Source organism: Lepus europaeus, chromosome 17 (assembly GCF_033115175.1).
Source record: "Lepus europaeus isolate LE1 chromosome 17, mLepTim1.pri, whole genome shotgun sequence".
In the NCBI taxonomy this organism is placed as follows: domain Eukaryota; kingdom Metazoa; phylum Chordata; class Mammalia; order Lagomorpha; family Leporidae; genus Lepus; species Lepus europaeus.
In genome coordinates, this window is record NC_084843.1 from 39,411,007 (window position 1) to 39,427,062 (window position 16,056).

The following is a 16,056-nucleotide window of genomic DNA, read 5'->3' on the forward strand; positions in this document are numbered from 1 at the left end:
TTGGACTCCTGCACCCGCATAGGAGACCAGGAAGAAGCACCTGGCTCCTGGCTTCCGATCAGGGCAGCTCCAGCAGTTGGGGCCATTTGGGGAGTGGACCAATGAAAGGAAAACCTTTCTCTCTGTCTCTCCTTCTCACTGTCTGTAACTCTACCTCTCAAATAAATAAAATCTTAAAAAAAAAAAAAAAACTTAAAGTCCATTGGCAAATGTAATTAAAAGTTTGTGCAAAGACTTAGTGTTTTTTTTTTTTTTTTTTTGACAGGCAGAGTTAGACAGTGAGAGAGAGAGAGCGAGAGAAAGGTCTTCCTTCCGTTGGTTCACCCCCCTCCCCCCAAATGGCTGCTACGGCCGGCGCACTGCACCGATCCAAAGCCAGAAGCCAGGTGCTTCCTTCTGATCTCCCATGTGGGTGCAGTGCCCAAGCACTTGGGCCATCCTCCACTGCCTTCCCGGGCCACAGCAGAGAGCTGGACTGGAAGAGGAACAACTGGGACAGAATCTGGCACCCCAATCGGGACTAGAACCCAGGGTACCAGCGCGCTGCAGGTGGAGGATTAGACTAGTGAACTGCGGTGCCGGCCAAAAACTGTTTTTAATACATGTTATACATGAAGTTTTTAAAGAGCCCTCATATACATGTGTGTATATAATCTTAGCTCTGTTTTCTGGAGTTGTCTGAATCCCAGCTGGTAGCAGTTGCTATAATGTAGTTTCCCTTGACCCCTTCCATAAACCTACTGCGTCCTACCTGCTGCCCTCTTTGCCACATGGTAGAAGTGAAGAGGACCCAGCTGAGGGAGGACACCTTACCTAAAATCCCAATGCAAAGTTTACCAGTGTCTTCAGTGTTGAGAGTGACTTCAGCTCCTGTTTAAGCTGTTTTACTTGAGACAGAAATGTGTGGAGGGAGCAAAAAAGGCATTGATGCAAATTTACATACATTTGGTATTTTGGGCTGCTGGTATCCAGTATCAGTTTTCTTGGTAACTTCATCTCTGTACATTGCAGTCCATATGCTTCTAAGGTAGTCAGTCCCTTTTCCTCATTCCTGGCTTTCTGAGTGAATTATGTGGCTCAGAGTTCAACAGCATTGGTATCTTCCTTCTCCAGACTATGATGGTTGGTTTGAAAACTGGCATGTTACCCTTAAGAGGGTTCTATTGGACTGCAAACTTGGACTTCCTACACAGTTGTGGGAGACATGCTCTTTTATACTGGATAGGATCAAGAAAGTATGTGACAGCCATTGTAGGATCACAAAGGTAAGAGCTTTCTCAGAATGGAGCCAACGAAGGTAAGAACCTTTGAAATGGTGAGAACTGCATCTTGGTCACACTGCTTAGGTCAAGCCTTGCTTAAAAATGCAATTTACTTTTGTTACTGTTTTTCTTTTCTTTTCTTTTTTTTTTTTTTTTTTTTTTTTTTTTTGGACAGAGTTAGTGAGAGAGAGAGAGAGAGACAGAGAGAAAGGTCTTCCTTCCATTGGTTCACCCCCCCAAATGGCCACTACAGCCGGTGAGCCTCGGCGCCGGCCAACTTTTGTTACTGTTTTAAAGTCCATTTTAAGTCGGGTTTTCGGCCGGCGCCGCAGCTCACTAGGCTAATCCTCCGCCTTGCGGCGCCAGCACACCAGGTTCTAGTCCCGGTCGGGGCACCGATCCTGTCCCGGTTGCCCCTCTTCCAGGCCAGCTCTCTGCTGTGGCTAGGGAGTGCAGTGGAGGATGGCCCAAGTCCTTGGGCCCTGCACCCGCATGGGAGACCAGGAGAAGCACCTGGCTCCTGCCATCAGATCAGCGCAGTGCGCTGGCCACAGCGCACCTACCGCGGCGGCCATTCGAGGGTGAACCAACGGCAAAGGAAGACCTTTCTCTCTGTCTCTCTCTCACTGTCCACTCTGCCTGTCAAAAAAAAAAAAGTCGGGTTTTCACATCTTACAAGTGAATTTTTTCTAAACTTTATAAAGAGATATGGGTCACCCTAATTAAGATGCTGAGTGCAACCAAGTGACAAAACATTTTCAAAAAGCCAACTAACTGCTCATGAACAAGTTGTGAAAGACATGCTATAGAATGGTATGTGTGGAAAAACCTACATGTGAGAATAGGTAACAGGTGGATGTTTTGATTTTGGCTACTTTAATAGATGTATAATTCATACCAAAAAGGGGGGGGAGTCATTCTACCAGAATCTAAAAAACTTACTTTGGATGTTAACTTAAATTCTGAGCACAAACTATGAGCAAAGGATAAAGACGATTTTGAGATGGTTTATACTGCACATGTTGGGGAGGAGACCAGAAAGTCTATTACGGGGACACCGTGAAAGACAATGCTATGCTTAACTTGAAGATTCAGGGGACACAGGACACAGTTTCAAATATGTTAATAGGTATTTGGTTTTCGGCTGCTCAGCATCGCTTGACTTCCAGTAATTGTCTCTTGTGTATTTGGAGACCTACCTGTCCCTTAAAATTTATCTAAATCCACTACTGATCCTGGACTATTAAATTATATCAGCCACTACATTCCCATTTTTGCTTAGGTCAGTTTGAGCTAGGTGTTTTTGTTTTTGTTTTTTTTTTAAGCTTTTTATTCAGTGGGAGAAATGCAGAGAGTGAGGGCCCTATCTAGAAGAGTGAAGCAAATCCGGGTTCATACCAAGCACCAGGAGCCAGCCACGAAGAGGAGCATGTAGGCCAGGAAGCATGAGGTGGGTGGCCAGAAGGCACAGGGGCAGCAAGCCTCACACTGGCAAAAGGTCAAAGAAAGGAAAAAAAGGGCAAAAGGGTTGGGCACACAGTGTCCCAGGCTTTCAGTCCACTTCAAAGGAGAGTGGTTAATTAACCTGATTGACTGGTAGGCACTCAGGTGTGGCCAGGTAGGGGCATGAGGTCATATAGGGGCATGGTGAAGGCGTGGTCTTTCAGCTCACAAGCCTAATCAATTTTAATCAATGTAGGTGTGCCTGCCTACATCATTCCCCCCCCCCCTCAGAAACTCCACACCTTCATCTGAAGGGGTGTTGATGGGCATAGAATCATCCATCTTCTGTAGCTGCTTCCTGCTTATGAGGGGTGTAGAGTAGTAGTGTAGGCCCTGCCTGTCTGGGGTCTGCAAATCTATCTTATCTAATAAATTCGCTTTGTGAGCCGGAGCAGTCTCGGTCACTGCCAATGTCTGTGTCCCCTGCATGGTCAGCTACTGTGGGTTTTTTGTTGTTTTTCCATTTGCAGTCATAAGTTCTGATGCAGAATGCCACTTTAAAAAGAATTTTTGGGTCTCTAAACAGAAGACCAAAATATATGAACTATAGGTAAAAACCTTCAGTTAAGTAGAACAAATTAAGAATAAGGGCTATTTCGGTGAACTCAAAAGGCTTCCATAGCTTTGGCAAGAGCCTAGGGTGATTACTGATGCCATAAACAAGAGTGTCAATTTGTTAAGTCAGCAACAGGAATCACTGTGCACTTACTCCTCATGTAGGATCTCTGTCCTTAATGTGCTGTACATTGTGATTTAACGCTATAACTAGTACTCTAACAGTAGGTTTCACTTTGTGTTTCTGTGTGGGTGCAAACTGTTTAAATCTTTACTTAATATATACTGAACTGATCTTCTGTATATAAAGAGAATTGAAAATGAATCTTGATGTGAATGGAAGGGGACAGGGAGTGGGAAAGGGGAGGGTTGTGGGTGGGAGGAAAGTTATGGGGGGGAAAGCCATTATAATCCATAAGCTGTACTTTGGAAATTTATATGCATTAAATAAAAGTTAAAAAAATAAATAAATAAATAAATAAAAAACAGGAAAAAAAAGAATAAGAGCTATTTAAAGATGACATAACCTGCTTAGGAAGATAATTCTAGATTCAAATTTTGATTATTGACAAAAGTGAACTCATGTCTTTTCAAGCTCAAAAGTCTACGAAATCACCTCTATACAAATCTTAAGAGGGCAAGTACAATTACTGAAAAAATTTGTATTACATTCAGTTTTGATTAGGTGATCTGTATTTTCTGACTTCTTATGTATCATTCAGTGTTTTAATGGCTATTGAATTTTAAAGTCAATAGACCTTACATAATTTTATTTTGGATATGCAGCTTGTAATCTTTATTTTGATATTATAACTATATTTCATTGTGCTTAAAGGCCTTACCTGGGAACACAGCCTTAATTATATTATTCCCAGGGAAAGAAATGACCTGTTTTGCTAAGTAATAGCCTAAAATATCTGAAAGGGAAAATGATTCTGATAGGTCTGGACTTCAGTTTTGAATTCCTGGAATTCTTGAGTAAGATTATTCCCTTCCTTGTTTTTCCTTCTTAAATAGATGAACCAAAAAAAAAAAAAAAAAAGAGAGAGAGAGAGAGACTTCAGTCAGTAAAATAAAACATTTAAAAAGTTTGGCAGTATATACATATGTGTATATATATATATTTGAATGTACATAGAAAAAAGAAAAAAGATACAGAAGAATACATAGCAAGTTTTCCTTTATTATAGAGTTAAGATACAGAGTTGGGATAGGGTAAGGAGCATGGACTGCCTTTAAATTAATATATTTGTATATTATTTGAAAATTTTTTAGAAAAATTCACTTTATAACTATCAAAAACACAATAGAAATTTAAAAAATAAGTAGTAACAAAAAGTTAAAAACACACAATTTTAAAAGCTACAATAGAAAAATGCGATATTAAATCACATGGAATGCTTTTCTACTAATAACTACTAATAACTGTGGTGGTATATACTTGTGAAGTCTATACACAAGCATTAGAAAGGCCACGTTTAACATCTCAATTTAAGAAGTCCTCTGGGATAAGACTTGTCTGAAAAGTGTGTACTTGTCACGGTGGATATTAAAACTGAATGCCAAGCTTATCCAAGATCTACAGGAAAAAAACGACATTATGGAAACAACAGACTTAAAAAGCTTCACAAAAATCAATTTAGAATACCAAAACAGTTAATCAAAGGCCAGACATTGGGGGTATGAGAACTCTCTAACCAGTCTAGACCCAAACTTAATACACTGAAATTTTGGCAATCCAGAGGTATAGGTTAGGAACATCTAATTTTTCCACTTGTTTATAATTTCTCCCAATTTCTCATTTGGGCTACAATGATTTAACCTAAAAATACTGCCATTTTTAAATGAAAGGAATAAGATTAATTCCATCTTTTCTATTTATTATAGCTTTATTTTTCTAGTTTAAAAACACAAATTTAGGACTAGTAAGTTTCCATTATTCATTTTTTCCCCTAATTTCAAGCTACTTAATGAACATTTGGAAACATTTCTCATGGATCCCTGAAGTTTTGTATTATTTAAAATTTGAGGTAATCTTTTTTCTCCTATTCTATTTTCCCCTCCTTTTATTGAAGTCACTAGAAGTGAGAAACTTTTTACCATGAACTTATTTGTTCCAACAAAGAAGATTCTTTAGGTGACTATTAGGCTGGTAGTTAAATATCCTCATCAAAATAAAACGTGTGTAACTGGAAAGTTTTATCTTTTGTAAGCCACATAGTTAACAGCTTAACTGTTAAAATTTTGCACTCCTGAAAGACTGTCTTTGACCTAAGTATCAAAGGTAGGATTAAACTCACAGAATAAATATGAGAAGTCTGATAAAAACTTAATCATAAAATTATTATAAATAGCAGGGATAAAGTCATAATGACCAAACAGCTGAACTGTTTTTGATGTTTTTCAGTGGATTACAGTATTTCAACTAGGGTAGGGGGACAGAAAAAAAAAAAAAAAAAAAAACAGAAGATTCATCATAATGTACAGGAAGTATACAATACCAGGCCCAGTACAATGTAACTAATCAAAATTGATTCTATAATGACCAATGGATTAAAACAAAGATATAAGAACCCAAAATGGAGGGGCGGGCTTAGTACTGCTTATCTCCTTCTATATGTATTTAAACGGAGAGCTGGAGCTCACAGAGAGCAGTAAGGAATTCTGCGTTTTCAGGATCTATCTTTTGGGCTTTCTGGTAATATTCAGCAGCTTGTCTCTTATCTCCTTCAAGCTTGTAAACAAACCCTAGGGCACTTAAACTCTGCACATCTGAAGCATTGTGACAGAGTCTCTTGGTAGCCAGTTTCTTCAGAGCACTTGTCAGTTTCATGTGTAGGGATGACCCATGTTTGACCTTTAAGGCTTCTAAATAATGATGGATGGCAGCATAGTCTGACTTACGGTGAAATTCCTGAAAGCGGCCATAGTGGTAGTGGATCTGCTGTTTGTGATCATCGGTTATGTGCTCTAGAGAAAGGGCTTTCTGGAAAATGTCTTCAGCATTGCTGTGCCGGCCTCCTTCAGCATACATGCTGGCCAGGTCCAGGTAGGCAAATACAAACATAGAGTCTTGCTCCACTGCTGCTCTGAAATGAAATATAGCGGATGCTATCAGCTCATCAACCTTCAGCTTATCCTTTCCTTTAGGTCTATTACGTGTGGCCTTCTTGATTTGGATCATTTGTGCCCGGTAGCAAAGTCCCATCTGGTGATGCAGGAAAGAAGAGTTTGGTGTCGCCTCCACGGCCTTTTTCAACAGTTGGAGAGCTTTGTCCCAGGCCTTTTTTCTCCTGTAGAATTTGGCTGCATAGCGAAGGACATAAGGCTGAGATGTTTGTTCCAGAATTTCTTCGATGTACCTTTCCCCTTCAGCCTCTGCATGTACATCTTGAAGCTTCAGTGCCAGGAAAACCTTAATGTAGGTGTCATGTGGGTTAAGGGCAACAGCTTTCCTCAGCGGTCCCAGAGAAAAACTCTTTATAGACCCTTCCCCGTCAAAATTATCCAGCCGATAAACTGTGATGGCATAGCCTATGTTAAATTCTGGATTGTCAGGTTCTGCTTCCAGAGCCTTCTCAAAAGCGACTTTAGCTTTTTGGTAATACTTCCCTCCAAATTTCAAAAGTGCCCATCCTTTCTCACAGTCAATCGCAGGACACTGCAGCTTATACTTAGAAGGACTGGACAATTTTTTGCAGACATTTCCTACCTGGTCTATGTACTTCTGAACCTCTTCAAACTGGCCCATACGGTAAGACACCCAGGCATAGTTTCCCCAAGTGACCAGACTTCGGACTTCCTTTTCATCTGCGTGTTCTTGCTGGATTATTGCTTCTGCTTGTTCCAAGCACTTGAGGGCATCTTTGTTTTGGCCTTTTAGGTGTTTAACATACGCCAGTAGGTTATAAAGAGCAAGTCTGGATTTTGTGGTAAGAAATTCAAGCTGCTGTCCAATTGTATCTTCCACTTCAAATAGATCAATGTCTTTCTTAAGTAAATTCCATGTGAAGTGACATTCTAATTCCAACAGTATGGCCTTCAAGGAATCCTTGGAAATGTCACTGTCAAAGACAAAATCCTGTTTAGTTTTTGAGGAAATACTTTTCTAAACCATGAGCATGTTCTTGGCCTAACTAATTTTATCTTTCATTTAAACTTACAGTTAAAGCACTAGGTTTCCCAACTAGTTTCCCCTCAAAATAGTAAAGTTCTGTAAGTATTTTATTTAAATACTCACTGTATTGGGGGCTGGAGCTGTGGCTCACTTGGCTAATCCTCTGCCTTGTGGCACCAGCATGCCATATGGGTGCCGGGTTCTAGTCCCGGCTGCTCCTCTTCCAGTCCAGCTCTCTGCTGGGGCCCGGGAAGGCAGTGGTGGATGGCCCATAGTCCTTGGGCCCTGCACCTGCATGAGAAACCAGGAGGAAGCACCTGGCTCCTGGCTTTGGATCAGCGCAGTACTGGCCGTAGTGGCCATTTGGGGGGTGAACCAGCGGAAGGAAGACATTTCTCTCTGTCTCTCTCTCTCACTGTCTATAACTCTACCTGTCAAATAAGTTAAAAAAATACTCACTGTATTGAAAACCAGTTGTGGAGTGATGACAAGTTTTCTGTTATACAGAGGTGTTTCATTTTGACAGTTAATAACCCTTGAAAATTAGTTTATATTTAATTAATAAAGAAATAGATATTCTATATTATGGGTAGTAAGAGGAGAGAATAAGAAGTGTTAAATAAGAAAAGATGTGCACTGAAGAGGACAGAGAAGCCAAACACATTTACCATTTTTGCAAAGAAATGACAAGAAAAAATAAGGAAGCACCACAAGGAGGGGGTAAAAAAAAAAGCATAGAAATTAGGCAGAAAGAGGTATATTGAGAGAAAGGCTCAAGAAGCCCCAGTGTGAGATATACTAAAGAAGACAAATAGAAATTTACAGAAATATGGGAGAAAAGGAAAAGGGAACCTTAGATTTTGATATAAGTGTTACATCCATCTGACTCACGAGGTTGTAGGCAAAAATGAAGGCTAACAACTACTATTGACTTATCATTGTCTTCAGTTCAAGAAAAAACTGTTGAGTTCCCTTTATGCCAGGCCTAGTGTAATCTCTGCAGCACCCCTGGAGGCACTGTCTTTGAAACTAGGAAGATGAAGGCAGAAGAAGCGTTGGAAATGTTTGTTAGGGAGATCCTTTTATGTGTAGGATGTTCTGGGAGTGCAACTGTGGATAAGACGCAACACAACACTGTTTATACAGAGCCTACGTAAGGAAACAATTACATGAAGTTCATATTACAAGGAAATGGTCAATTCTAACTCCGTGTTCTAATGAAGTCCCATGGAAACAACTGAGGAAGGGCACATAGTCCAAGATTATGAACATTTATTGCTTTTACTTATCAGTTGCCACCAGTAGAAACAAGAATTGCTGCTTTTGGTTTTCCTTTGTGGAAACCACCTCTCATACTCTAAAATCTGTAAGATTGGAGCCTTTCCACTTCAGTCTGAGGGAAGGCACAGGATATCTCAGTCATTCCCTGGACCCAGTGATTTATCCAGATAGTACAATTAAAATCTAATTTTTCTGAAATGGGATTTCCTGGGACTCTTTGTCTTTCCCCTAAAAACTTTAACAGGGTAGAATATGAGTATAAGCTTGAAGTAGCTAGTGGCCATCTTTCTGAACTCTGGAGGAAAGCCTGCTTGAGAAAGAGGCAAACACACAGGAAATCAGAACTTGGGAAAAGAGACAGATTGCTAATGATACCAAGTACCTGTGCAGTCCAGTTGTCTATCCCTTCCCCCAAATTATCTCTTTTTCTCTCTCTCAGCTTAAGCCAGTTTGAATAGGGTTTCCACTGTCTATAACTGATGAAGTCCTGAATAATATATTTATTTGTTGATAGTTTTCTAACTTTATACTGACCATAATTAAGGGTGACTAAAAATTAAGGCTCTGCTCTTAGGGGAGGGAAATGCCTTAAATATGGATGAAAAGCCCTCTTTTTTTATTAAACTTTTTTTTTATTTTTGACAGGCAGAGTGGACAGTGAGAGAGAGACAGAGAGAAAGGTCTTCCTTTTTGCCATTGGTTCACCCTCCAATGGCCGCCGCGGTAGGCGCGCTGCGGCCGGCGCACCGCGCTGATCCGATGGCAGGAGCCAGGTGCTTATCCTGGTCTCCCATGGGGTGCAGGGCCCAAGGACTTGGGCCATCCTCCACTGCACTCCCTGGCCACAGCAGAGAGCTGGCCTGGAAGAGGGGCAACCGGGATAGAATCCGGCGCCTCGACCGGGACTAGAACCTGGTGTGCCGGCGCTGCAAGGCGGAGGATTAGCCTAGTGAGCTGCGGCGCCGGCCTTTTATTAAACTTTTATTTAATGAATATAAATTTCCAAAGTACAGCTTATGGATTACAATGGCTTCCCCCTCCCAAAACTTCCCTCCCATCCACAACCCTCCCCTTTCCCGCTCCCTCTCCCCTTCCAATCACATCATGATTCATTTTCAATTCTCTTTATATACAGAAGATCAGTTTAGTATATATTAGGTAATGATTTCAACAGTTTGCCCCCATATAGCAACACAAAGTGAAAAAAAATACTGTTGGAGTACTAGTTATAGCATTAAATAAGAGTGTACAACACATTAAAGACAGAGATCCTACATAATATTTTTTAAAAATTAATTAATTTTCTATGCCATTTCCAATTAACACCAGGTTTTTTTTTTCATTTCCAATTATCTTTATATACAGAAGATCGATTCAGTATATAATTAGTAAAGATCTCATCAGTTTGTACCCACGCAGAAATACAAAGTGTAAAAATACTGTTTCAGTACTAGTTATAGCATCACTTCACATTGGACAACACATTAAGGACAGATCCCACATGGGATGTAAGTACACAGTGACTCCTGTTGCTAACTTAACAATTTGACACTCCTGTTCATGGCGTCAGTAATCTCCCTAGGCTCTAGTCATGAGTTGCCAGGGCTATGGAAGCCTTTAGAGTTCGCTGACTTTGACCTTATTCCGACAGGGTCATAGTCAAAGTGGAAGTTCTCTCCTCCCTTCAGAGAAAGGTACCTCCTTCTTTGATGGCCCCATTCTTTCAACTGGGATCTCACTCACAGAGATCTTTCATTTAGGTCTTCTTTTTTTTTTTTCTTTTCCATGGTATCTTGGCTTTCCATGCCTACAATACTCTCATGTGAAAAGCCCTCTTATGTGTACTGTATGTATCTGAATCTCACTGTTTGCTGCAGAGGAGCCTTCCTTTTGTATATCATATAAGCATGTTTGTGTAACTATGGTAATATTTCTGTCAATACACATTTACTGATCACCTCGTGTCACGCATGCCAAATGTTCTATAGTGGTACAGTTATGAGGAAGACAGAAAAAGGTCCTTTCTTATGGTAATTTAGTTCTGGGAAAGGTGTACAATGATTCTACACACTAGTAAATGATAAGAATAACAACAATAACAAAACAAAAACTGTATAACAGATTGGAGTGGTATTGGCAGTGGGAATACTTTCAGTTATGGTTGACATGGAATAGCCCTTGTGGAAAGCTGCGATTGAAGTTAAGATCTCAATATGAAAAGCAGGCATCAAAACATGGGCCAGAGAGAGAAGAGGGTGGGAAGCACTGCTATGTTCCTAAATCTGTATATAGAAACACATGAAATTTGTATCCTTTAAAGAAAATTTTTTAAAAAAAGATTGTTTACTTGAAAGAACAAATAAAAATTAGTAACAGATAAAAAATTTTTTAAAAGTGATCAAAATGATTAAAACCAGTGATTTGCTCCCAGAAAACATTTAAAAATGTCTGAAGACAGTTTTGGTTGTTACTACTTGGAGAAATGCTACTGACATCTAGTGAATCAAAGCCAGGGATACTACAAATATCCTAAAACAGATAGGCCATCCCCCAACGACAAAGAAGTACTCAACCCAAAATGTCAGTAATGCTAATGCTGAGAAACCAGCAAGTGCAAGGGCCCTTATGTGGGAACAATTTAAGAGGGTTCGGGGGGCCAGCGCCATGGCTCATGGTTAATCCTCTGCCTGCAGCACCAGCATCCCTTATGGGTGCCGGGTTCTTGTCCCAGTTGCTCCTCTTCCAGTCCAGCTCTCTGCTGTGGCCCGGGAAGGCAGTGGAGGATGGCCCTAGTGCTCGGGCTCCTGCACCTACATGGAAGACCAGGAGGAAGCACCTGGCTCCTGTCTTCGGATCAACGTAGTTCCGGCCATAGCGGCCATTGAGGGGTGAACCAATGGAAGGAAGACCTCTCTCTCTATCTAACTCTGTCAAATTAAAAAAAAAAAAAAAAAAAAGAGTGTTCAGGGACAGAAGGAAGAGGAGTAAGCTGGAAGCATAATAAATAAAAAAGGAGGAAAAAATGGATATGAAGTAGAATGGCAGGCAGGGATATGCAGGTGTACAAGACCAAACTGGTTATAATGAGGAATTAAATTTTATTCTAAGTGTAATAGGAAACAGTTAGAGATTTTAAGGTAGGGAAATGATACTGTTTGCTCTAAGTTGAAAAAATATTCTCTTGGGCTATTCTATGGAGAATGTACAACAGGGGTCAAAAATAGGAAACTGGTGGAGAGCTATTTATTCAACACGTGTTTATTAAGAGCTTATTTTATGTGGAGGACTCTTCTCTGTTCTAAGTCTTGGGGATACAGCAATGGACAAAAGAAGAAAAAAAAATCCCAGACATCATATAGCTTACATTGTAACAGGAAGGTGCAGTGTGCCATAAAAAGACAAAAAAAATCTGGAATATGTGAGATGATGAATAAATGCTAAGAATAAAGTTGGAAAGGGTAATGGTGAAGTTGAAAGGGGTTCAATTTTAATTAGGATGGGTGGATAAACCTCCCTGCAACAAGGAGGCGCTGTTGAACAATCTAAGGAGAGATGAGGCAGGCTTATGGGAGGTACTTCAAAAAGTTCCTGGAAAACAGAACTAAAAGATTAAGTTTTTATTGGTGCAAAACTTTTTTGAAACTCAGGTAGATTTTTATATACATATGTTCCAGGAACTTTTTGAAAGCACCTGGTATAGGGTTGTAGTAGAAGGTTCCTTAGAGAACCAGATGGTCACATTTCAGACAGACTAGAAAGACAGAATCAAGGATACTCTTAACACTTCTGACTTGAGGAACTGAGTAGATAAATCCAGAAAATGGAAATATAAATACTGAGATGCCTATTATACATTCAAGTGAAAATGTGAAGTTTGAAATTGGGTAATATAAAGAAGATCCTGGAGATGAGGAGGAATGAAGTTAGCCCTGGGGATGTAAAATCGGGAATTGCTGACACGCAGATGAACTTTAAAATCATGAGCCCTAGAATGTGATTGCCTCAGGAGTGAGCAGAGATAGAGGAAAAAAGTGATAAATGGATTGTTCAAACACTCCAGGTCCAGCAGAGTAGAAAGACCAAGAAAGGAGGCCTAGGAAGATTGTTGAACGAGGAAGTCTTAAAAAACAAGAAACCTGGTACAATGGAAGCCTAAGGAAGAGTGTGTTTACTTCAGCAAAGACAGATGAAATGTTCAATGAGTAAAATGATTCTAAAAGTTGAGAAAATGAGGAGAGAGATCTCCATTTTCGCAGCAGAGTTGTGTTGGACCTGATAAGAGCAGCGATACTAAAGATGAAGCATTATGGAACTGGGCCAAGAGCAGGACAGGAGGCGAGGAAGTAAATACGGGGAAAATAGGCCACTCTTTCAAGGACTTTCACTGGAACGGAACAGAGGAATAGAGTCATAGCTGGAGGTAGGTTGATTTCCCCATTCTACACCACAGCTACCTTTCTGTTGAGTTTGGGCAAAACTTTGGTCTTTTTATTTTTATTTTTTTATTTTTGACAGGCAGAGTGGACAGTGAGAGAGAGAGAGACAGAGAGAAAGGTCTTCCTTTTGCTGTTGGTTCACCCCCCAATGGCCGCTGTGGCTGGCGCACTGCGGCCGGTGCACCGCGCTGATCTGAAGCCAGGAGCCAGGTGCTTCTCCTGGTCTCCCATGGGGTGCAGGGCCCAAGCACTTGGGCCATCCTTCACTGCACTCCCGAGCCATAGCAGAGAGCTGGCCTGGAAGAGGGGCAACCGGGACAGAATCCAGTGCCCCAACCGGGACTAGAACGTGGTGTGCCGGCGCCACAAGGCAGAGGATTAGCCTGCTGAGCCACGGCGCCAGCCAACTTTGGTCTTTTTGCTTACACTTTCGGTGCGTGAATTACACTCTTGGTGCTGTCTATACAGCACCACTAAACTTTAAAAAATACAGACATTCTGTCACTCTCCTGCTAAAAATCTTCCATTGGCCTTCCAATGCCCTTAGATATTAATCCAGCTCTCACTTCAACTGCGGTAAAAGAGTTGGCCTTACTACCCATCCAACCTTCTCTCCTAGTATTCTCCCCACTGTTCACGGTGCTTTGGGCATACTGACCTATCTAGAGAATACAAAGAGGAAGGACTAGCACATCTGTTGTTCTCCTCTGCCTGGTATAAAATCTTTATGTGACTAAGTCTCCCGTCTTTCAGCTCAAATATTCCCTAGTTGAGGCTGCATATGGCAACGTTATCTAACATAGCTCTCCCCAATTTAGTTCATTCTCTAGCTCATTACACTCACTTCCTGAATTATACTTTTTATTTACCCACTTGTCTGTTATGTGTCTATCTTAATCCATTAAAACATAAGCCCTATGAGAATAGGTGCCTTTTTCCAAGTTTGGCTTTTTTTTTTTTTTTCCTCTGTACTCCTAGCATCTATTACGTCAGACATATAACAGAAGCTCAATAAATATTTGTTGGATGAATGAATGCAGTTACATAGTGGCAGCTCCTGGCGTAGCTAGCCCAGAAATATAGACCTAGCATAAAACAGTACCTGAATTCCAGTCAAGCCTGCCGCTCTCTTCCTGTTAAAGGCTCCAAATTTTCTCCCATTTCAGTAGCCTCTGTCCCATTTGTTTTACAGTTTGGAACTCTGCCTGGCTCTGAGTTGAGATTTTGAAAATTTTAGACTGCTTCCCATGATCCTGACTGGGGAAACCTGGTAGGAGGATTACCTCTTGGTAACAGTTTGTTTCTCCATTGTAACCGCATGGGCAAGTGTTAAACCCTATATCCTACTCAGATCCATGAAAGTAAGGTCTTGTTGGTTCCCTGTCGGTTAAAGAGTAAATGAACTGTGGCCTGTGTTCTGAAGCTCTCTAGCAGTCTGGCAGCAGGAGGCTGAGCAGGGCTGCTCAGGCTTTGGGAACGTGGCTGTGAGATGTCAGAGGAGTGCTCTGCCCAGACTGTGCAGTTCAAGCACAATTGGATGCAGTGAGGAGTTTCACTGTTTCAGCTTCATCTACCGAATTTAACTCGTCTGGGCAGTTGGTAGAGAAGGGCTGTTGCATCTGGAAAGGCGACATTTATCTTTATGTGATTTCATTCTTTTGCTAGATGGGGGCTGTCTTTCACTGTTGGGAAGACGTCCCCAATAGGGCCCATCTCTCTTCCATTCCATCATATTCAGACAGTGTATCCCACTGCCACCCATTTTTCTGGTTGCTTCTACAAGCCCCTTGCTGAAATCCTCCTCTTTTCATACAAATGGTGGAAGTTAGGCATTTAAATTTTAAATTCATAGTAAGAGCACCAATTGTGCACATAAAATTTTAAATTTATAGTAACAGCACCAATTGTGCACATATTATGCACTGAGAAGTCAATTAGAACTATTTCCAGTCCCAAGAGCTGGATAACACTAATATTTACAGGTAAGGTTAAGAAACTTCACATCCTCCACCTGGGAGGTGCTGAGGGTGGCATTAGAACACAGGACTATGGGCTTACAGGCATGGTTCACTAACCCCCCAGAGGGCAGGGTCCTAGCCCCCGGGGACACAGAGAGAGTATGGAAAGTACTCTACCACGATAAAGTAGTAAAGGAGACAGATAAGAAATCCTCATACAATGCAGAGGTATCATCCGAGAAGGAACCCACAGGTGGGAAGGGCGAGACGGCAGCGGGAGACCGTGCCACACCGTGACAATGGCAGCCAGAAGGAGGTCCTGCAAGGAGCCGCGCAGGCACTGGCGACCCTGTCTCTGGGCAGCAGCCCCAGGAGGGGACTTGGGGGCCTCCCGGGCGGCGGCAGGCTCCACCAGTGCTACTAGCGCGCCAGAAGACGCTGGTTGGCCACGGCGAGCCCACGGGGTCCCCGTGCTGTGCCGGGAAGAGCCTCTGGCAGGGGACAAGTCTCCCAGGGGACGGGCTCGATCCTCCTCACTGACCCGCCGGCCCAGGCTCTCCTAGGCCTCCCTCCTCCCCAAGCGCGGCTTCAGAGCGGTGGACAGGGACAGGGCTCGCGGGGTCGTGCCAAGCACCGACCCCTGGCTGGCTGAGGGGCGTTGTGGGGCTGGATCCTGCGGAGGGCCGCAGCGCTGCGATGGAGAGGAGGAAAAAGGACGGTACCGGCTTGAGCTAGAGGCCGATGCGGGGCTCGAGGAGTTGTGCGGGAAAAGACCTCACCTCATGGCGATTGCCACCCGGGAGTCCGTATGCCCTGATGCGTCCTCCAGACCCGGCTGCGGGAGGCGAGTGCGCATGCGCGCGCTCCCCGCCAAGGCCTTTGCAGAGGTGGGGTTTGCGGGCGCTGCCACTCTTTGTTGAGGGAGGACCCGAGCAGGAAAAGGA

The 16,056-nt window shown here is 42.3% G+C and overlaps 1 protein-coding gene across 1 annotated transcript; it reads right to left on the reverse strand.

The window, feature by feature from the left end:
• Positions 1–4,459: 4,459 nt before the first annotated feature.
• On the reverse strand, positions 4,460–16,010 carry IFIT5 (interferon induced protein with tetratricopeptide repeats 5). The gene is made up of 2 exons (XM_062215358.1): positions 15,892–16,010; positions 4,460–7,384 (listed from the first exon to the last, which is right to left on the reverse strand). The coding sequence occupies exons 1-2, from the start codon at positions 15,966–15,968 to the stop codon at positions 5,944–5,946; spliced, it is 1,518 nt and encodes a 505-aa protein (XP_062071342.1). The 5' UTR covers positions 15,969–16,010; the 3' UTR covers positions 4,460–5,943.
• Between the last annotated feature and the right edge of the window lie 46 nt (positions 16,011–16,056).